This window comes from Coregonus clupeaformis, chromosome 9, assembly GCF_020615455.1.
Source record: "Coregonus clupeaformis isolate EN_2021a chromosome 9, ASM2061545v1, whole genome shotgun sequence".
Taxonomy (NCBI): domain Eukaryota; kingdom Metazoa; phylum Chordata; class Actinopteri; order Salmoniformes; family Salmonidae; genus Coregonus; species Coregonus clupeaformis.
Window position 1 is genome coordinate 15,293,702 of NC_059200.1, and position 23,950 is coordinate 15,317,651.

The window sequence follows — 23,950 nt, forward strand, 5'->3', positions numbered from 1 at the left end:
CTTATGATGACTTGGATTGCTTTTAGAGGTTTTATGGATTTACTAACGTTGATAAAGACGGATGATCCTATTCAGGCTCGAGGTTTCCGTTCTGGTCCTACTACAGAGTGGTATTATTTTTGGTTTCCACTAGATAGCACAGACACAAAGTCTAAATAGTTTATATCGTTAAAAAATCTGAAAACAAAAACTAGCTTTTTGGTTTTAATTCAGGGTTTAGGCATAAGGTTATCAGTGTGGTTAAGGTTAGGGTTAAGTTTATATCAGATTTTAAGAAGAGAAATTGTAGAAATAGGCGGGGTTTATGACTTTGTGGCCATGGTAACTAGTGACGACCATCCCAGCTGGGTGGGAAAAGGCTTGACAGAGGGGAGACCGGTAGACGTGTGTTTCAGCGTCTCTGTTTATGATTAAATAATATTTTCTTTCGACGCTGTATGTATTTATGCAAATGAAAAGAGCGTGGGACCGTATCCGTCCGGTCGGAAAACTGATTAGCTAGCTTTTTACGTATAACAATTCCTCGTGTTTTGGTTTTCCAGTTGATCAGACATCTCGGTCTTATTGATTTCATCTCGCCTAGCTGGCTGTCTAGACATATTTTCAGATAAAGAAGAGCGATCGACGTGGATTAATTGAACTAGCTACGATGAGTACCTTGGATTCTGTGGATCGAGTTGAACTGTGCGAGAGCCTTTTGACATGGGTACGTATAAATGAATTATCTCGGTCGCCGAGAAAGATTTAAGCCGATTTGATGAACGGTTGTAGACAAAGTGTAGTTAGTTAGCTAGCGCTAAAAGCAAGTCTGCCAATCTTAGGAAAGTTATGTAACAAATTGGGTTACCGGTAGCCAACGCGTTACCTAGCTATGGTGTGTATATATATACACACTACCAGCATATATATGATATCTATACCGGTTGTGTATATATAAAGCAGGCAATTTATCTTCATAAGACAAGGATTGAAAAGGATTTAAAAGGATTTGTGCGAAGCTGTCATCAAGGCAAAGGGTGGCTATTTGAAGAATCTCAAATATAAAATATATTTTGATTTGTTTAACACTTTTTTGGTCACTACATGATTCCATATGTGTTATTTCATAGTTTTGATGTCTTCACTATTATTCTACAAGGTAGAAATAAAGAAAAACCCTTGAGTAGGTGTGTCCAAACTTCTGACTGGTAGGGGTAAAAGTGACTAGGTAAACAGGGTAGGTTGGTCCCAGACCTGGCGCTCCTGTACCGCTTGCCGTGCTGTAGCAGAGAGAACAGCCTAAGACTAAGGTAGCTGGAGTCTTTGACAGTTTTTTGGGCTTTCCTCTGACACTGCCTGATATAGAGGTCCTGGATGGCAGGGAGCTCGACCCCAGTGATGTACTTACGCACTACCGTCTGTGCCGCATTACGGTCGGATGCCAAGCTGTTGCCATACTATGTGGTGATGCAGCTTGCCAAGATGCTCTCAATGGTGTAGTTGTATATAAAAAAAAAATTGAGGATCGGAGGGCCCATGCCAAATCTTTTCAGCCTCCTGAGGGGAAGAGGCATTGTCGTGCCCTCTTTACGATTGTGTTGGTGTGTTTGGACCATGATAGGTCCTTAGTGATGTGGGCACCGAAGAACTTTAAGCTCTCGACCCGCTCCACTAAAGCCCAGTCGATGTATGGGTCGATTCGGCCCTCCGTTTTCTGTAGTCCACGATCAGCTCCTTTGGCTTGCTGACCTTGAGGATGAGGTAGTTATCCTGACACCCCACTGCCAGGTCTCTGACATCCTCCTTATAGGCTGTCTCATCGTCGCCGGTGATCAGGCCTACCATCGTCGTGTTGTCGGCGAACTTAATGGCGGTGTTGAAGTCATGCGTGGCCACACAGTCGTGGGTGAACAGGGAGTCACTCAGCGGTGTGAATAGTTATGTAATTGAGATATTTCATTTTCATTAAATTTGCTACATTTTCTAAAACGTGTTTGTAATATTCATATGTGTCACCATACTGAATTGTAATTGGATGCATCATACTGTGCAATGATTGGTTAAGACCACCCAGGTGGTGAGGTCATTCTAAGATGATCATGGCCAGAGACACATGGACATGCACGTTATAGCTAGTTAATAAAGAGGTACGTTTATAAATATCCTGTCGTCCTGCATTTTATTATTTTGTACAAAGCGTACAAAACAAGACATGGTGTCAGAGTAAAAGGACTAAAAGATGGATTTTGCTGGAGTTCCTTCACCTCGAATGGATTGGGGGTCTACAAATCTACCCGATGCATGGCGTAAGTTCAAACAGCATGTGGAGCTGATGTTCACGGGTCCTCTGAAGGAAAGAGGAGAAGAGGAAAAGTGCAGCTACCTGCTCCTCTGGATCGGTGAAAAAGGGAGAGACATTTACAACACATGGACACTTACCGAGGCTGAATCAAAGGTACTGAAAACATACTACGATCGTTTTGAAGCATATGTTTTGCCAAAGACCAATACAATTTTCGCTAGGTACAAATTCCATGAGAAAGTACAAGGCGCTAGTGAATCGTTTGAACAGTTTGTCACTGAGCTGCGTCTGCTTGTGAAAGACTGTGATTATGCAAACAAGGATGAGATGGTCAGGGACCGTATTGTATTTGGAATACAATCACCGCGAGTGAGAGAGAAACTTTTGAATGTTGGATCAGAGTTAACGCTGGACAAAGCTATCGACATAGCCAGATCTCACGAGCTAGCACAGGTTCAGATGAAAACCATTTCAGGCGGCAGCATGAGCGCATCACGTGAACAAGCAGTGCACGCAGTCAGGCAGACATCAAAGCACACCTCCAGTGCCCAGAGAGCATGTTTCAGAACGGAGAGAGACAGAACTCCAAAACAGAGCGACACAGACTCCAAACGCCCCAAAACATGTGGATATTGTGGATACAAAGTGCATGGCGAACAGGGGAATTGCCCAGCTAAAGGCAAACAGTGTACTAAATGTGGAAAATGGAATCACTTTGCAAAAGTGTGCAGAGTTTACCGTGGAAAAACAGTACATACAGTGAGTGAAGATGAAATGTCAATCAAAGAGTCAAATGCTGATGAACTGTTTATTGATTCAGTGACACAGAAAAGTCAGATATCAGAGACAGAGCAAGCCTTTGCTGACATTGAGATAGGAAGACAAGGCACAGAGCTAAAATTCAAACTAGACACTGGTGCACAAGTAAACATTATTCCTCTGAGTAAGTACAGAAGCTTGACATCTGAGTGTGAGCTACAGCCCACCACGCGCAGACTGACTAGTTATGGTGGTGAACAGCTCCCAGTAAAAGGCACATGCACTCTCAAATGCAAATACAAGGAAAGGGACATGATGTTGGACTTTTACGTTGTTGACACTCGAGCACCTGCAGTGCTAGGTCTTAAAGCATGTTTAGACATGGACCTTATCAAGCTAGTTTTATCAGTGACAGCACCAGTAGAGATAGAGAATGTCATGAAGGAGTTTGCTGATGTTTTTACAGGAATAGGACTATTCCCAGGAGAATGTACCATTCACCTTAACCCAGAGCGCAACCCCTGTGATCTACCCACCGAGAAAGATTCCACTTGCTCTCCGCGCCCGTCTGAAGAAAGAGTTGGAGAGCATGGAGCAATCTGACATCGTCACCAAGGTTACAGAACCGACGGATTGGGTCAACGCGTTAGTGGTGGTGGAGAAACCACGGACAGGCAAGCTCAGAGTATGTCTCGACCCAAGAGACTTGAACAAGGCTATCAAACGCCCCCATTACCCCTTACCGACGCTAGATGGCATCACACACAAGCTAGCGGGCGCACGCTACTTCAGTGTCATGGACGCCAGATCAGGCTACTGGGCTATCAAGCTCACAGAAGAGTCATCTAAGCTCACAACGTTCAACACACCGTTTGGACGCTACAGGTTCCGTCGCCTGCCTTTTGGGATTATCTCAGCCCAAGACGAGTTTCAGCGAAAGATCGGCGAGGTGTACGAAGGCCTCGACGGAGTCGTGGCAATTGTGGGACGACATCCTTGTCTATGGTCGAACCAAAGAGGAACACGACAGAAACCTCAGCGCGATGCTGCAAAGGTCCCGCGAGAGAGGAGTCCGGCTCAACCCCGAGAAGAGCACAGTCGGCGCTACAGAGGTCAGCTACTTCGGGCATCTTCTCACAGCGAATGGAATCAAGCCAGATCCGCAGAAGATCTCAGCCATAAAGGAAATGGAGCCACCAAAGAACCAAGCAGAGCTGGAAACAGTGCTTGGCATGGTCAACTACTTAGCCAAGTTCGCACCCAGCCTCTCCAATGCTAATGCACCCCTGCGTCAGCTGCTAAAGCAGTCCAGTGAGTTCCTCTGGGACAACCAACACGACATCGCTTTCCAGAAAGTGAAAGACTTGATCACGAGAGAACCAGGACCAATCCTTGCCTACTACGACCCCAACAAAGAGCTCAGACTCCAGGTGGACGCGTCAAAGTATGGACTAGGGGCAGTGCTACTGCAAGAAGGAAAACCCATCGGCTACGCTTCCAAATCTCTCACAGACTGTGAAATCAACTACGCTCAAATCGAAAAGGAGCTGTACGCCATTCTGTTCGGATGTAAGCGTTTCCATCAGTATGTCTATGGACGACAAGTCATTGTGGAATCAGACCACAAGCCCCTCGAGTCAATCATGAGGAAACCGTTAGCCGCAGCCCCGCCAAGGCTACAGAGAATGATCCTTCAACTACAAAAATACGACTTCACAATCACTCACCGTCCAGGCAAAGACATCCCTGTCGCAGACACACTCTCCAGGAAGTTTCTTACCTACAAGGACAGCAGCCTCAGTGAAGGCATGGACATGCAGGTGCACACTGTGTACAGCAACTTACCAGTTAGTGACACAAAACTGAAGGAGATCCGAGCAGAAACAGAAAAAGACACACAACTCACACAGCTGAGGAAAGTCATACAGTCAGGATGGCCTGAGGAGAGGAGAAAATGCCCTCAGAGCGTCTCAGAGTTCTGGAACCATCGTGACGAACTATCACAGATCAACGGAATCATTTTCAAAGGAGAGAAAATCATCATTCCTACCAGTCTCAGAGAAGAGATTTTGACAAAGATCCATGCTGGACACATGGGCATGGAAAAGTGCAAACAGAGAGCACGGGACATTTTGTTTTGGCCCGGAATGTGCAAACAAATAGAGGACATGGTTGGTAAATGCCCCACCTGTCTTGAACGACGCCCTCGAACACCAAAGAGCCAATGTTACCTCACCGTATCCCAGACCGACCCTGGCAGGTCGTGGCAACGCGATCTGTTCACGTGGAACAACGAGCACTACATTATAACAGTGGACTACTACAGCAGATACTTGAACTCGACAAGCTTCACAGCACCACATCTGCAGCTGTGATACACAAGCTGAAAGCAGCCTTTTGCCAGGCATGGCATTGTAGAGACTTTAATATCTGACAATGGGCCCTGTTACAAATCAAATGAGTTTGAATCCTTCACAAAAGCATGGGAGTTCACACACGTCACCACAAGCCCACATTACCCTCAAAGTAATGGCCTTGCTGAAAAATCTGTGCAGATCGCTAAATCACTCATGGACAAAGCAAAAGCAGACAAGAGAGACCCCTACCTCAGTCTCCTTGAATACCGCAACACTCCAGTTGACAACTTCAAATCACCAGCCCAGCTGTTGATGAGCCGCAGACTTCCGCTCAATCCTCCCCAGCACCAACCAGCAGCTGCAACCTGAGGTCGTCAGCTACAAGGAAGTGCATGCAAAACGTGCACAGAGACAGCAACAGCAAAAGCGATACTACGACAGGTCAGCCAGACCACTGCCACCACTGAACGACGGAGAGTCAGTTAGAATCCAGGAGCATGGCTACTGGAAGCCAGCAGTCGTCATCCAACCAGCTGACACTGAACGTTCATATCACGTTCGCAACCGCAGAAGGAGCGGTGTACCGCCGCAATCGTCGTCACCTACTGAACACAAAAGAACAACACACTGACGAGATGAACTGTTCCCCTGAAAGAGAACGGGATGGACTAAACACAGACACAACACAACATACACCATACTTACCTGCAACACCACAAGAACTGTTGACTGACACAGAAGCATGCTCAGCTTCATATCACACAAGGTCAGGAAGAGAGGTCAAGCCTAGAGCTGTCCTAGACCTGTGAAATGTCAAAGGGTGTAGGCGGATCGCTGCCCTAAAAGAGTTTCCAGACTGTAAACTTGTTATTGAAAGTTAACTTGAAATGCTTTGGTATTGTATTTGTTTGATATGTTGAGATGTCATTGCTACAGTGAAAAGCTGAGTTGCTGAGAAATATTTGTTCTAAAAATAACAATATGCTGAATCATTGTTTGTCTGTTATGTTGATGCAGTTGGTGCAGTTTAAATGGTTACTTACCTCGAGTTCAAACTACAGAGCATATATTCAAAAGAAACGCTTTATTGTTCCACATATTTTTTCTTTTTTTTAAAAGAAGGGGGATGTAATATTCATATGTGTCACCATACTGAATTGTAATTGGATGCATCATACTGTGCAATGATTGGTTAAGACCACCCAGGTGGTGAGGTCATTCTAAGATGATCATGGCCAGAGACACATGGACATGCACGTTATAGCTAGTTAATAAAGAGGTACGTTTATAAATATCCTGTCGTCCTGCATTTTATTATTTTGTACAAAGCGTACAAAACAAGACAGTGTTCACTTTGATTGTGTGTAGATGGGTTAGAGAAAAAAGTATTATTACATTTTGAATTCAGGCTGTAAAATATGGAATAAGTCAAGGTGTATGAATGCTTTCTGAAGGCACAAGTGTGGCAATTGTGCTGAACTCTTAAGGCATAAAAGTTATTAAAAGATCAATGTGCATCATTAATTTAAATGACAATTGAACAGGTAAAGAGGTATGCTTAGATAACCGATACAGAAAAATAGACATTTTTTTACATACAGTTAGATGTAATGATTATGGCTCTAGATTGCATGGAAAAGCTGTTTCAGGTGTTTGTCTCCAACTGGACCTATTGTTTACCAACTGGACCTATGATACCTGATGGTCAAATGCTGACCCGTCTACCTCCCAAGAGTTTATCTGTTATCGTGACTGCTGTATATACAGTGCATTTGGAAAGTATTCAGACCCCTAGACTTCTTCCACATTTTGTTACGTTACAGCCTTATTCTACAATGCATTAAATTGTTTTTTTTCTCCCTTCATCTATCTACACACAATACCCCATAATGACGAAGCGAAAACAGGTTTATAGACATTTTTGCACATTTATTAAAAATAAAAAAAACAGATACCTTATTTACATAACTATTCAGACCCTTTGCTATGAGACTCTAAATTGAGCACAAGTGCATCCTGTTTCCATTGATCATCCTTGAGATGTTTCTACAACTTGATTGGAGTCCACCTTTGGTAAATTCAATTGATTGGACATGATTTGGAAAGGCACACACCTGTCTGTATAAGGTCCCACAGTTGACAGTGCATGTCAGAGCAAAAACCAAGCCATGAGGTCGAAGGAATTGTCAGTAGACCTCCGAGACAGGATTGTGTCGAGGCACAGATCTGGGGAAGGGTACCAAACAATTTCTGCAGCATTGAAGGTCCCCAAGAACACAGTGGCCTCCATCATTCTTTAAATGGAAGAAGTTTGGAACCATCAAGACTCTTCCTAGAGCTGACCGCCCGGCCAAACTGAGCAATCGGGGGAGAAGGGCCTTGGTCAGGGAGGTGACCAAGAACCCAAGGGTCACTCTGACAGAGCTCCAGAGTTCCTCTGTGGAGATCGGAGAACCTTCCACAAGGACAACCATCTCTGCAACACTCCACATCAGGCTTTTATGGTAGAGTGGCCAGATGGAAGCCACTCCTCAGTAAAAGGCACGTGACAGCCAGCTTGGAGTTTGCCAAAAGGCACCTAAAGGACTCTGACCATGAGAAACAAGAATCTCTGGTCTGATGAAACAAAGATTGAACTCTTTGTCCTAAATGCCAAGCGTCACGTCTGGAGGAAACTAGGCACCGCTCATCACCTGGCTAATACCATCCCTACGGTGAAGCACGGTGGTGGCAGCATCATGCTTTTGGGATTTTTTTCAGCGGCAGGGACTGGGACAGATGAACAGAGCAAAGTACAGAGAGATCCTTGATGAAAACCTGCTCCAGAGCGCTCAGGACCTCAGACTAGGGCAAAGGTTCACCATGCAACAGGACAATGACCCTAAGCACACAGCCAAGACAACGCAGGAGTGGCTTCTGGACAAGTCTCTGAATGTCCTTGAGTGGCCCAGCCAGAGCCCAGATTTGAACACGATCTAACATCTCTGGAGAGGCCTGAGAATAGCTGTGCAACGACGCTCCCCATCCAACCTGACAGAGCTTGAGAGGATCTGCAGAGAAGAATGGAGAAACTCCCCAAATACAGGAGTTTCAAGCTTGTAGCGTCATACCCAAGAAGACTCAAGGCTGTAATCGCTGCCAAATGTGCTTCAAGAAAGTACTGAGTAAAGAGTCTGAATACTTAAGTAAATGTAATATTTCCGTTTTTCTTTTGTAATAAATTAGCTAAAAATTTTAAAAACCAGTTTTTGCTTTGTCATTATGGGGTATTGTATGTAGATTGATGAGGGGGAAAAAACAATTTAATCAATTTTAGAATAAGACTGTAACGTAACAAAATGTGGGAAAAGTGAACGGGTCTGAATACTTTCCGAATGCACTGTATATTCCGCCTCAGGAGAACAACAAGCACTTGACAAACTCTATGAGGCTATAAACCAGCAGGAAAACATGCACCCGGAGAATGCTTTTCTTGTTGGCAGTGATTTTAATTCTCTGTCACTAAGACATATGATGCCCAACTTCTATCAATTTTAGTCATTTAGCAGACGCTCTTATCCAGAGCGACTTACAGTTAGTGAGTGCATACATTTTTCATACTGGCCCCCCGTGGGAAACGAACCCACAACCCTGTTGTTGCAAGCGCCATGCTCTACCAACTGAGCTACAGGAGGCCTAGACTCTATACTCCTGCTTCCTGTTTACAAACAGAAACTCACAGGAAGCACCCATGGTCCCAGCTCACAACAAACGTTCCCACAACTTTTAGAGAACATTCCCTTAAGAGTTTTATTAGGTCATTAACTAACATTTTCATATCAATGTTCCCGTTATGTGCAAGGAATGTTTCCAAGAGACCATTCTCTTAATGGCAAATAGAACTTACCCAGAACTTTGTTATATGTTCTCAGAATTTAAGATATTAAATTAAGATATTAATGTTCTAGACATGTGAAACGCAAACCTAAACTTCACTTGCGTCTGATATTGAAAGAAACATGGTAATGCTTTCACTGATTGCACATAAAGTAACAGTTCCTGATGATGGAGTGCTTTCTTTGTTATCCAACTGATCTTTGTGTCCTTTGTTTCATCCTGTGAACCCCGTTCATTGCTGCTTGCAGCTATATTTTAGGAAATGTTTCATGGGAGTTCAGTTCTTCCTCCACACCACCCATCTGTTTCCTTTCATTTAGAATTGTGTGTGTGTGTGTGTGTGTGTGTGTGTGGTGGATTTCCTCATTATAGCTTTCTCTCAGATGACAGTGAGGCTCTGCCTGGCGCAGATCATTTAGAGGTGAGGAGAACTAGACACACTACAAACACGTGAAAAATGAAACCTGAATAAAAAGTTAAAACAAAAAAGAGATCAGTCATTTTCAAACAACTGAATATGTCTATGTTAAAAACAGGATAATTGAGTCCCAAGGCCAGGGTTTTAGAAGTATACCATAATCTGAATAAGATTATCAGATTAATTAGGATTTGATCTGAGAACATTACCATAAGAAGGTGGATGGACCTTGTACCAGTCCATGTTTCTTGGAGTGGACATTGCTTATGAAGTGGTGGGGTCTCCTATGCTGACGAGTGTTGTCTGGCTCACCTTCTGCCTCTGCCAGGTTTCCGAACCAGCATGTGAAGGCAAAATGTAAAACCCCACACCAACTTTGTCAACATGTACTGTAATGGGTCTTCTATGCAGGCCAGCTGGCGGTCACTCATCGTCTCTATGCTACTCCACAGCAGGGTTTCTGTTAGCCGGCTTTTGACTGATAAGGAAAAGCAGATTAATTAAAACTGTTGCCGGCCAAAATGACCTGGAGAAAAAAAATCCCATTGCAAAATAATGCTTTTTATTCATTGATGGGAATACCAGTCGATGGAAATACATTTGACCGTCATGTTCATCATCAAATTAGCCACATGCGCCTTACAGTGAAATGCTTACTTTCAAGCCCTTAACCAACAATGCCGTTTTAAGAAACGAAAAAAAGTGTTAAGTAAAAAATAGCAAATAATTAAAGAGCAGCAGTAAAATAAAATAACAGTAGGGAGGCTATATACAGGGGGTACCGGTACAGAGTTAGTCGAGGTAATATGTACATGTGGGTAGAGTTAAAGTGACTATGCATAGATAATAAACAGAGTAGCAGCAGCGTAAAAGAGGGGGTGGGGTGGGGTGGGGGGGTAATGCAAATAGTCTGGGTAGCCATGATTAGCTGTTCAGGATCATGCCAAATCTTTTCAGTCTCCTGAGGGGGAATAGGCTTTGTCGTGCCCTCTTCACGACTGTCTTGGTGTGTTTGGACCATGATAGTTTGTTGGTGATGTGGACACCAAGGAACTTGAAGCTCTCAACCAGCGTCACCCATCACTTTACAATGTGAGCTGGAGGCAGTATACGTTTTGAAAAGATACTTAATTGTTTGAAACCTGAATGTTTTATTTCACACTATGAGGCATGTCTTACCTTGCTTCAAAGAAGCCTATAGGCAAAATCCGACCATGGAAACATGGAGGCAATTATTTTATATAAAGACATAGGCGGTGCGTGAGTGTGCAAAGCTGTCATCAAGGCAAAGGGTGGCTATTTGAAGAATCTCAAATATAAAATATATTTAGATTTTTTTTTTTAACGCTTTTTTTGGGTACTACATGACTCCATATGTGTTATTTCATAGTTTTGATGTCTTCACTATTATTCTACAATGTAGAAAATAGTAAAAATAAAGAAAAACCCTGGAATGAGTAGGTGTTCTAATACTTTTGACCGGTAGTGTATATCTGACAGGAGTAATGATAATTTTGGCAAATGTATTTCTATTGACTTTCCTATTGGAACCAGCACTATGCCATTTCTCTCCTGTTCTATTGGTTTACCACTAGATGTTGGAACATTGCTGCGGGGACTTGCTTCCATTCAGCCACAAGCATTTGTGAGGTTGGGAACTGATGTTGGGCAATTAGGCAGTCGTTGTTCCAATTCATCCCAAAGGTGTTTGATGGAGTTGAGGTCAGGGCACTGTGCAGGCCAGTCAAGTTCTTCCATACCGATCTCGACAAACCATTTCTGTATGGACCACGCTTTGCGCACAGGGGCATTGTCATGCTGAAACAGGAAAGTACCTTCCCCAAACTGTTGCCACAAAGTTGGAAGCATAGAATCATCTGGAATGTCATTGTATGCTGTAGCGTTGATTTCCTTTCACTGGAACTAAGGGGCCTAGCCCGACCCATGAAAAACAGCCCCAGACCATTATTCCTCCTCCACCAAACTTGACAGTTGGCACTATGCATTCGGGCAGGTAGCGTTCTCCTGGCATCCGCCAAACCCAGATTAGTCCGTCGTTCTGTGAGCTTGTGTGGCCTACCACTTCACGGCTGAGCCGTTGTTGCTCCTAGACGTTTCCACTTCACAATAACAGCACTTACAGTTGACCGGGGCAGCTCTAGCAGGGCAGACATTTTACGAACTGAATTGTTGGAAAGGTGGCATCCTATGACGGTGCCACGTTGAAAGTCACTGAGCTCTTCAGTAAGGCCATTCTACTGCCATTGTTTGTCTGTGGAGATCGCATGGCTGTGTGCTTGATTTTATACACTGGTCAGCAACGGGTGTGGCTGACAATAGCCGAATCCAGTAATTTGAAGGGGTGTCCACATACTTCTGTAAATATAGCGTATATCAATGAATTGGCGAGGGCACTAAAACAGTCTGCAGCACCCGGCCTCACCCTACTAGACTCTGAAGTCAAATGTCTACTGTTTGTAGATGATCCACTGCTCCAGAGTCCAATGGCGGCGAGCTTTACACCACTCCAGCCGACGCTTGGCATTGAGCATGGTGATCTGCTTGTGTGCGGCTGCTCTGCCATGGAAACCCATTTCATGAAGCTCCTGATTCCACTAATTTTAAGGGGTGTCCACTAGGGCTGAACGATTAATTGCATTCGCGATAATATCGCGATTTGACTGAACGCGATTTTCTAATCGCAACGTGCGCGATTTGAGGTGGTCACGTGACGCGACTTTTCATGCTGTCCAGCGCAATGGCCTCTTGCTCGACGGAACAGTCAGAAACTGACACAGCTGATACTTTAATATCGAAGAGGAACAGCACGTCGGTGGTGTGGAACTATTTTGGTTTTAAAAAAGAAGATGCTGAGCAGCGTCAGGTGTTGTGCAGAGCATGCCGTGCTCCGATTGCTACTTCACGGGGTAACACTACAAACCTGTTTCAGCACTTAAAAAAATACCACAAATCAATGCATGACAGTTGTATGACCAAAATGCCGAGCATCAGTGCGCGAGACAAGCCAAATACCTCAAGACAGGGATCACTGACAGAAATGTTCGAAAGTGTCACTCCGTATGAACGTAATTCAAAACGGCACGGAGAAATCACTCGGACAATAACCGAGTTCATAGCCAAAGATATGATGCCTCTCAGCACGGTGACCAAGCCTGGGTTCATGGCATTAATACATACGCTTGATAAACGTTACAGTATACCCTCCCGCACATACTTCAGTCAGACTGCCATACCGGAGCTGTACAAAAAGTGCAAAGAGAAAGTCGCGCGGAACTTAAAACGGTGGAGTTTTTTTGCTAGCACTACTGATATGTGGTCAAGCCGCACAGCTGAGCCGTACCAGAGTCTTACAGTCCATTTTATTGATCAGAACTGTTGGATAAGTATGGCTGGCAGTGCCATACTCGTAGTGAACTTTAGTCTGTGTGGTGTGTTATTGTTGTGTACTTGAGATAAGTGAGGCTCATCTATTTTATATTATAATATTCAAATCGTTTATAAAAAATAGTTTGTCTAAATTAAAAGTGCATTTCTCATTTTTTATTTATAACTTTATTTACTTTGATTTTACAAAATATTTTCAAAGCAAATTCCTTGTTTCAGTTGTGTGAAATGTTACTGACTTGGGAGCAGTAAGATACATACAATTTAAAATTATTTTTTCTTAAGACTGTACCTTTTGCACACAGTGTTTACAAAGTTCATGCCTTTGTTTAAATTATTTAAATGCACAGTGGCAAAGCCACAGATGTTTCTGTAATGAGCAGTTCAATAAAAATGTCATTTATTTCAAGTCATACATGTTTGAATTTAATTCTAACAAATAGACCCAGCCTATGGGAAAGAACATTTCACACTAAATGTATATACTATTGTGTTGGTCATATTTAAATCATTCATTATGTTTTGTAGGGGAAAAAGGATAAATAAATTAAATCGCATATTAAATCGCAATCGCAATATTGGGGGCAAAAAATCGCAATTAGATTATTTTCCAAAATCGTTCAGCCTTAGTGTCCACATACTTTTGTGTATATACAGTGAGGGGAAAAAAGTATTTGATCCCCTGCTGATTTTGTACGTTTGCCCACTGACAAAGAAATGATCAGTCTATAATTTTAATGGTAGGTTTATTTGAACAGTGAGAGACAGAATAACAACAACAAAAATCCAGAAAAACGCATGTCAAAAATGTTATAAATTGATTTGCATTTTAATGAGGGAAATAAGTATTTGACCCCCTCTCAATCAGAAAGATTTCTGGCTCCCAGGTGTCTTTTATACAGGTAACGAGCTGAGATTAGGAGCACACTCTTAAAGGGAGTGCTCCTAATCTCAGCTTGTTACCTGTATAAAAGACACCTGTCCACAGAAGCAATCAATCAATCAGATTCCAAACTCTCCACCATGGCCAAGACCAAAGAGCTCTCCAAGGATGTCAGGGACAAGATTGTAGACCTACACAAGGCTGGAATGGGCTACAAGACCATCACCAAGCAGCTTGGTGAGAAGGTGACAACAGTTGGTGCGATTATTTGCAAATGGAAGAAACACAAAAGAACTGTCAATCTCCCTCTGCCTGGGGCTCCATGCAACATCTCACCTCATGGAGTTGCAATGATCATGAGAACGGTGAGGAATCAGCCCAGAACTACACGGGAGGATCTTGTCAATGATCTCAAGAGAGCTGGGACCATAGTCACCAAGAAAACAATTTGTAACACACTACGCTGTGAAGGACTGAAATCCTGCAGCGCCCGCAAGGTCCCCCTGCTCAAGAAAGCACATATACAGGCCCGTCTGAAGTTTGCCAATGAACATCTGAATGATTCAGAGGAGAACTGGGTGAAAGTGTTGTGGTCAGATGAGACCAAAATCGAGCTCTTTGGCATCAACTCAACTCGCCGTGTTTGGAGGAGGAGGAATGCTGCCTATGACCCCAAGAACACCATCCCCACCGTCAAACATGGAGGTGGAAACATTATGCTTTGGGGGTGTTTTTCTGCTAAGGGGACAGGACAACTTCACCGCATCAAAGGGACAATGGACGGGGCCATGTACCGTCAAATCTTGGGTGAGAACTTCCTTCCCTCAGCCAGTGCATTGAAAATGGGTCGTGGATGGGTATTCCAGCATGACAATGACCAAAAACACATGGCCAAGGCAACAAAGGAGTGGCTCAAGAAGAAGCACATTAAGGTCCTGGAGTGGCCTAGCAAGTCTCCAGACCTTAATCCCATAGAAAATCTATGGAGGGAGCTGAAGTTTTGAGTTGCCAAACGTCAGCCTCGAAACCTTAATGACTTGGAGAAGATCTGCAAAGAGGAGTGGAACAAAATCCCTCCTGAGATGTGTGCAAACCTGGTGGCCAACTACAAGAAACGTCTGACCTCTGTGATTGCCAACAAGGGTTTTCCTACCAAGTACTAAATAATGTTTTGCAGAGGGGTCAAATATTTATTTCCCTCATTAAAATGCAAATCAATTTATAACATTTTTGACATGCGTTTTTCTGGATTTTTTTGTTGTTATTCTGTCTCTCACTGTTCAAATAAACCTACCATTAAAATTATAGACTGATCATGTCTTTGTCAGTGGGCAAACGTACAAAATCAGCAGGGGATCAAATACTTTTTTCCCTCACTGTGTATATATATATATATATATATATATATATATATATATATAGTGTATATTTGTATTACATAAAACGGATTACAGTACATGAGCCGGTTTAGTTCTGTAGTATTTGTTTTGTTGTCTACTGAGTCGGTGACTGGAGAAGGTCCGTTGAGTTTGACAGTTTGCTCATTCTCTGCCCTCCCCACAAAGCCATTTCATAAGGCAGCAGTATACAGTGAGTGATGTGGGCTATAGGCTACTGGCCCTGACCGTTATCACATCTGATTTGATCAGGATTAGGTCTGACACTCTCACAAGCACGTCCTCTGCACAGTGCACACTGATGTCACGATAGTCATTTCTGTTTCTGATCTGTCTTGAGAATCGCTGTTGTGTAACTGCAATTTGATGCAACTTTTCTTGTATAAAAATCACCTTGGTTGCTCTGACTTTTTAGTGTGAAATTATGAAAAGGGCAGCCTAATCAAAGACCGTAGCAGTGCCTTCTTCAAAGGAAAGTAGTGGAACAATTACATTGCGCCCCATGCACTCTGTGACTTGCATGAACGTGACCAGAGAAGGGAAACAGAAAGTAGAGACTGTAATTTGTCTCAGACCTTCACAATGTCTGCATATATTTTCTTCTCCATTATAAAATTGCCTATATATATATATATATATATATATATATATATATATATATATATATATATATATATATATATATATATATATATATATATATAAAATCAAATTTTATTGGTCACATACACATATTTAGCAGATGTTATTGTGGATGTAGCAAAATGCTTGTTATTGCGGGTGTAGCGAAATGCTTGAAACGTTTCCAAGCCTCGAGCACCAGCCTAAATTGGCAGCCTAAAGTGAATACCCTGCAGTGCCACAGTGACGCTAACCAGGGAGGACTTGGTAACTGGAACGGAGCAGAGAAAAAGACTGGAAGTGGAAGTGGTGGTACCCATATCAGAGTCAGGACCAGGACCAGGACCAGAACCAGAACCAGAACCAGGACCAGGACCAGGACCAGACTGCTTTCAGGGGCAGTCAAGCACCTCTAATGTGTCTGACAGTGTTCAGCCTTCTTCACTTACACACACCTGCCATTTTAATAGTCTGTCATTGCCTCTGACTTTACCTCACTGGACTAAAGGGTTATTAGGCCTATCTGTTTGGGGCGTGGGTGTTCCACTGGACTAATGGTTATTAGGCCTATCTGTTTGGGGCGTGGGTGTTCCACTGGACTAAAGGGTTATTAGGCCTATCTGTTTGGGGCGTGGGTGTTCCACTGGACTAATGGTTATTAGGCCTATCTGTTTGGGGCGTGGGTGTTCCACTGGACTAAAGGGTTATTAGGCCTATCTGTTTGGGGCGTGGGTGTTCCACTGGACTAAAGGGTATTAGGCCTATCTGTTTGGGGCGTGGGTGTTCCACTAGGGTCGTTCAAAAAGCATTGATTGTCACCCACCATCTGATTGTTTTGAAATTGTTTCTGTAGTTAGTAACCGATACGATTATAATTCCTGAAACATTATTTTGTTGAAATATAATTTGATCTCTGAGAAATTAAGCTAGGAACTGATTGCACCCAAATTGGCCATTTTTTAATTTATAGGATTCAGATCGTATTCAATGAATATAGTACCCAACATCCGATTTGGACCAAACTTCTTCCTACCAATGAGTTAGACATGATGAATCCCCCCCCCAAAATTGTCAAAAGCCACCCATGGACCCCCCCCACGCCAACCCCAACAAGCAGTATACAGTATCAGTTCGAACTGGCCGATAAATAAATTGCCTGAATTGATGTGATAATGATAAATAGAATGATACGTTTATAACATTAATGTACCCAAGTTTTATTTATTTATTATCATTTAAACTTCTACTACTAGTTTGATAGTTCTATCCATCAATTGTCCCATTAACAATCACCAATATTAGCAAACATTTCATTTCAAACTTCACATTTCTCTAGTATAGGCTCCTTTATCATAATGAACGATATCAGCAAAATGCCTGCGTTAAGTGATCGATATGGTCGGTGTCGATAACTATCGGCTCTAGTATCAGTTCTCTATGTTTAACAAGTAGTATGAAGCTGTGGCTTGGAGTATTGCTTCTCCATACTATGTATGTATTCCCTGTGAATCTGGTGATGTTTTTTTCCACTTGTTCAGAAAAATGTGTAATTGAATTTGTTTGCATTATTTACCATTTTAAAGTAGTGTGAACATACCAGGTTTTGACCACTAGATGCCGCTGTTCCTGCTATACCGCCACACTCTTATCCATTTTGCTGGTCTCTTGTGTTTATTAAATCACAACATTTCCTTTGTAACTTTGTGTAGAAAACCAATAGATTTGGCTCATTATGAAAATAAATTGTGTGGTCGTCCTCACCATTCAAGCCAGTCCTCCATGAAAGCAATTCAGCTTGTCCTTCTCTTAGCAACTTAAGGCTTTTTCAACCCAACTCGCCTTGAAAGGGAACAAGTGGCCTGCTGTCTGAGAGGGCTATCCCTATGCAATTCTGAAAACTTTGATGGAGAAATGTGCTAGGGAGTCAAATGTGGTGACAACCCTCATAATATAATTAATTGCGTGACAGTTTTTCAATAAAATGATCAGGAATCGGCACTATATGTATTGTGATTAGTGACCTTTACCATTAAAAACCAACCCACACTATACAGTGTGTGTTTGGGACTTTTACCATTGAAAGCGTTAGAGACCATAACATTGAAACCATAACATTGAAACCGGCAGGTAGCTTAGTGGTTAAGAGCGTTGTGCCAGTAACTGAAAGGTCGCTGGTTCTAATCCCCGAGCCGACTAGGTGAAACATCTGTCGATGTGCCCTTGAGCAAGGCACTTAACCCTAATTGCTCCTGTAAGTCGCTCTGGGTAAGAGCGTCTGCTAAATGACATTGAAACCGTTAGAGACCATAACATTGAAACCGTTAGAGACCATAACATTGAAACCGTTAGAGACCATAACATTGAAACCGTTAGAGACCATAACATTGAAACCATAACATTGCAACCGTTAGAGACCATAACATTGAAACCGTTAGAGACCATAACATTGAAACCGTTAGAGACCATAACATTGAAACCATAACATTGCAACCGTTAGAGACCATAACATTGAAACCGTTAGAGACCATAACATTGAAACCATAACATTGCAACTGTTAGAAACCATAACATTGAAACCATAACATTGCAACCGTTAGAGACCATAACATTGAAACCATAACATTGAAGACAATAAACATTGAAGACCATTAGAACTGCCGTAGCCGAATGGTTTACCTGTTCACCAGGAACGGACTAACAGGAAATAAACCACACAGAGGGGCTGTTTCCTGGACACAGATTAACGTAAAAGAAGGACAAGCTGATTTGCTTTCATGGAGGACTGGCTTCAATAGTGAGGATGACCACACAATGTATTTTCATAATGAGCCAAATCTATTGGTTTTCTACCCAAAGTTACAAAGGAAATGTTGTGATCTATTTAAGAAGCACGAGCTTGTTTGTCATGGCTTGCTGAAACGACATGGAATGACTCACTGGTAATCTGAAAGTGTTCTGTGTTTATAGAGAAGAACCCTTATGTTCTCATTCGTCACCACACCTCTTGACATTATAGCCAACACCTATTCCTGTACTGTTCAAGTTTTAAGGGTTGGTGATTCCTGGGACATCTTGACATTATAACCAAGGCATATTCCTCTTCTGTTCTAGAAATGGAGCCCCAGCAACTCTGCCGTGCAATGAATATTTTACATTTGTATAGTCCTGACTAGGCAGTTTTTCTTGTTTTGCTAAAATATCTGTTTTTCATTTCATTACTTGATTCTGCTGCAAAACCAATTCCTCCTCCGGAGAATCTTTTGATTTCTAAACAAATGTTTAATTATTCCTGGATGGGGAGTGTCTTCTATCCTCCCCTACCTGATAACAGTGGGTATCCTCCTCTACCTGATAACAGTGGGTCTCCTCCCCCTACCTGATAACAGTGGGTATCCTCCCCTACCTGATAACAGTGGGTATCCTCCTCTACCTGATAACAGTGGGTATCCTCCCCTACCTGATAACAGTGGGTATCCTCCCCCTACCTGATAACAGTGGGTATCCTCCTCTACCTGATAACAGTGGGTATCCTCCCCTACCTGATAACAGTGGGTATCCTCCCCCTACCTGATAACAGTGGGTATCCTCCCCTACCTGATAACAGTGGGTATCCTCCTCTACCTGATAACAGTGGGTATCCTCCCCCTACCTGATAACAGTGGGTATCCTCCTCTACCTGATAACAGTGGGTATCCTCCTCTACCTGATAACAGTGGGTATCCTCCCCTACCTGATAACAGTGGGTATCCTCCCCTACCTGATAACAGTGGGTATCCTCCTCTACCTGATAACAGTGGGTATCCTCCTCTACCTGATAACAGTGGGTATCCTCCCCTACCTGATAACAGTGGGTATCCTCCCCCTACCTGATAACAGTGGGTATCCTCCTCTACCTGATAACAGTGGGTATCCTCCCCTACCTGATAACAGTGGGTATCCTCCCCTACCTGATAACAGTGGGTATCCTCCTCTACCTGATAACAGTGGGTATCCTCCCCTACCTGATAACAGTGGGTATCCTCCCTCTACCTGATAACAGTGGGTATCCTCCTCTACCTGATAACAGTGGGTATCCTCCCCTACCTGATAACAGTGGGTATCCTCCCCTACCTGATAACAGTGGGTATCCTCCTCTACCTGATAACAGTGGGTATCCTCCCTCTACCTGATAACAGTGGGTATCCTCCCCCTACCTGATAACAGTGGGTATCCTCCCCCTACCTGATAACAGTGGGTATCCTCCTCTACCTGATAACAGTGGGTATCCTCCCTCTACCTGATAACAGTGGGTATCCTCCCCCTACCTGATAACAGTGGGTATCCTCCCCTACCTGATAACAGCGGGTATCCTCCCCTACCTGATAACAGTGGGTATCCTCCCCTACCTGATAACAGTGGGTATCCTCCTCTACCTGATAACAGTGGGTATCCTCCTCTACCTGATAACAGTGGGTATCCTCCTCTACCTGATAACAGTGGGTATCCTCCCCTACCTGATAACAGTGGGTATCCTCCTCTACCTGATAACAGTGGGTATCCTCCCCCTACCTGATAACAGTGGGTATCCTCCCTCTACCTGATAACAGTGGGTATCCTCCCCCTACCTGATAACAGTGGGTATCCTCCCCTACCTGATAACAGTGGGTATCCTCCCCCTACCTGATAACAGTGGGTATCCTCCCCTACCTGATAACAGTGGGTATCCTCCCCTACCTGATAACAGTGGGTCTCCTCCCCCTACCTGATAACAGTGGGTCTCCTCCCCCTACCTGATAACAGTGGGTATCCTCCCCCTACCTGATAACAGTGGGTATCCTCCCCTACCTGATAACAGTGGGTACCCTCCTCTACCTGATAACAGTGGGTATCCTCCCCTACCTGATAACAATGGGTATCCTCCTCTACCTGATAACAGTGGGTATCCTCCCCTACCTGATAACAGTGGGTATCTAAATGTTGTAATCTGAGCCTTTCCCCTATTTAGGCCTACCCTGAGATGCCCAGTGTTGTCTCATGCCAGCTTAACACATTACTAGGAGTCTGGGATCATGGCACCGTGTGTATTCCCTTCCCTGTAGTTCTCTATTCCCTTCCCTGTAGTTCTCTATTCCCTTCCCTGTAGTTCTCTATTCCCTTCCCTCTAGTTCTCTATTCCCTTCCCTGTAGTTCTCTATTCCCTTCCCTCTAGTTCTCTATTCCCTTCCCTCTAGTTCTCTATTCCCTTCCCTGTAGTTCTCTATTCCCTTCCCTGTAGTTCTCTATTCCCTTCCCTGTAGTTCTCTATTCCCTTCCCTGTAGTTCTCTATTCCCTTCCCTCTAGTTCTCTATTCCCTTCCCTGTAGTTCTCTATTCCCTTCCCTCTAGTTCTCTATTCCCTTCCCTGTAGTTCTCTATTCCCTTCCCTGTAGTTCTCTATTCCCTTCCCTCTAGTTCTCTATTCCCTTCCCTGTAGTTCTCTACTCCCTTCCCTCTAGTTCTCTATTCCCTTCCCTGTAGTTCTCTATTCCCTTCCATCTAGTTCTCTATTCCCTTCCCTGTAGTTCTCTATTCCCTTCCCTCTAGTTCTCTATTCCCTTCCCTGTAGTTCTCTATTCCCTTCCCTCTAGTTCTCTATTCCCTTCCCTGTAGTTCTCTATTCCCTTCCCTGTAGTTCTCTATTCCCTTCCCTCTAGTTCTCTATTCCCTTCCCTGTAGTTCTCTATTCCCTTCCCTGTAGTTCTCTCTTCCCTTCCCTCTAGTTCTCTCTTCCCTTCCCTGTAGTTCTCTATTCCCTTCCCTGTAGTTCTCTATTCCCTTCCCTGCTTCCCTGTAGTTCTCTATTCCCTTCCCTGTAGTTCTCTATTCCCTTCCCTGTAGTTCTCTATTCCCTTCCCTCTAGTTCTCTATTCCCTTCCCTCTAGTTCTCTATTCCCTTCCCTCTAGTTCTCTATTCCCTTCCCTGTAGTTCTCTCTTCCCTTCCCTGTAGGTCTCTATTCCCTTCCCTGTAGTTCTCTATTCCCTTCCCTGTAGTTCTCTATTCCCTTCCCTGTAGTTCTCTATTCCCTTCCCTCTAGTTCTCTATTCCCTTCCCTCTAGTTCTCTATTCCCTTCCCTCTAGTTCTCTATTCCCTTCCCTGTAGTTCTCTATTCCCTTCCCTGCTTCCCTGTAGTTCTCTATTCCCTTCCCTGTAGTTCTCTATTCCCTTCCCTGTAGTTCTCTATTCCCTTCCCTGTAGTTCTCTATTCCCTTCCCTGTAGTTCTCTATTCCCTTCCCTGTAGTTCTCTATTCCCTTCCCTGTAGTTCTCTACTCCCTTCCCTCTAGTTCTCTATTCCCTTCCCTGTAGTTCTCTATTCCCTTCCCTGTAGTTCTCTATTCCCTTCCCTGTAGTTCTCTATTCCCTTCCCTCTAGTTCTCTACTCCCTTCCCTCTAGTTCTCTATTCCCTTCCCTCTAGTTCTCTATTCCCTTCCCTCTAGTTCTCTATTCCCTTCCCTGTAGTTCTCTATTCCCTTCCCTGCTTCCCTGTAGTTCTCTATTCCCTTCCCTGTAGTTCTCTACTCCCTTCCCTCTAGTTCTCTCTTCCCTTCCCTCTAGTTCTCTATTCCCTTCCCTGTAGTTCTCTATTCCCTTCCCTGTAGTTCTCTATTCCCTTCCCTGCTTCCCTGTAGTTCTCTATTCCCTTCCCTGTAGTTCTCTACTGCAGCATTTTCAACACGACACTTCTACAATTTCAGGAGTCCCAACTAGCAAGGGACAACTGTTGGTGCTTCTCTGTGGGCTCACACACGCACACACACGCACACACACACACACACACACACACACACACACACACACACACACACACACACACACACACACACACACACACACACACACACACACACACACACACTCATTCCCACTTCCCTTCTCTGTCATGTCATTCACCACAACAATATCAACCCTCTCACAGAGCAGCTTTCAGTTCTGTGGTCCTGTGCTGGAACAGCCTGTATGACTGAACCATCCATTCCTTCCCTGGTAGTTCTAGTTATGTAACACACTGACAGGACTGTTTGGGTTCAGCCCCCCAGCCTCCCTGGCCCCCTGTCCCCCTGTCCTCCCTGTCCTCCCTGGCCCCCTGTCCCCCTGGCCCCCTGTCCCCCTGTCCTCCCTGGCCCCCTGGCCCCCTGTCCCCCTGGCCCCCTGTCCCCCTGTCCTCCCTGGCCCCCTGTCCCCCAGCCCCCCTGTCCCCCTGTCCTCCCTGTCCCCCTGTCCCCCTGTCCCCCTGGCCCTGTCCCCCTGGCCCCCTGTCCCCCTGTCCCCCTGTCCCCCTGTCCCCCTGGCCCCCTGTCCTCCCTGTCCCCCAGCCTCCCTGTCCCCCAGCCTCCCTGTCCCCCTGTCCCCCTGTCCCCCTGTCCCCCTGGCCCCCTGTCCCCCTGGCCCCCTGTCCTCCCTGTCCCCCTGGCCCCCTGTCCTCCCTGTCCCCCAGCCTCCCTGGCCCCCTGGCCCCCTGTCCCCCTGGCCCCTGTCCCCCTGGCCCCCTGTCCTCCCTGGCCCCCTGTCCCCCAGCCCCCTGTCCCCCTGTCCCCCAGCCCCCTGTCCCCCTGTCCCCCAGGCCACCTGTCCTCCCTGTCCCCCTGTCCCCCAGGCCCCTGTCCCCCTGTCCCCCTGTCCTCCCTGTCCCCCTGTCCCCCAGCCCCCTGTCCCCCTGTCCTCCCTGTCCCCCAGCCCCCTGTCCCCCTGTCCCCCTGTCCCCCAGCCCCCTGTCCCCCTGTCCTCCCTGTCCCCCCTGGCCCCCTGTCCCCCTGTCCCCCTGTCCCCCTGGCCCCCTGTCCCCCAGCCCCCTGGCCCCCTGTCCCCCTGTCCCCTGTCCTCCCTGTCCCCTGTCCCCCTGTCCCCCTGTCCCCCTGTCCCCCTGTCCCCCTGTCCCCCTGTCCTCCTGGCCCCCTGTCCCCCTGTCCCCCTGGCCCCCTGTCCCCCTGGCCC

At 44.9% G+C, this 23,950-nt stretch overlaps 1 protein-coding gene across 5 annotated transcripts in view; it reads left to right on the forward strand.

Moving 5' to 3' along the window:
* The first annotated feature begins 343 nt into the window (after positions 1-343).
* The window catches only part of hook3 (hook microtubule-tethering protein 3), a 72,960-nt gene continuing 49,353 nt past the window's right edge, over positions 344-23,950 (forward strand). For all 5 annotated transcript variants that reach the window (XR_006002030.1, XM_041885281.1, XM_041885282.1 and 2 more), the window contains exon 1: positions 344-706. Coding sequence is in view for 4 of the 5 variants with exons in the window: in XM_041885281.1 (XP_041741215.1) it covers positions 650-706 (57 nt within the window). In the remaining variant the exon portion in view is untranslated. The remainder of the gene's footprint in view (positions 707-23,950) is intronic.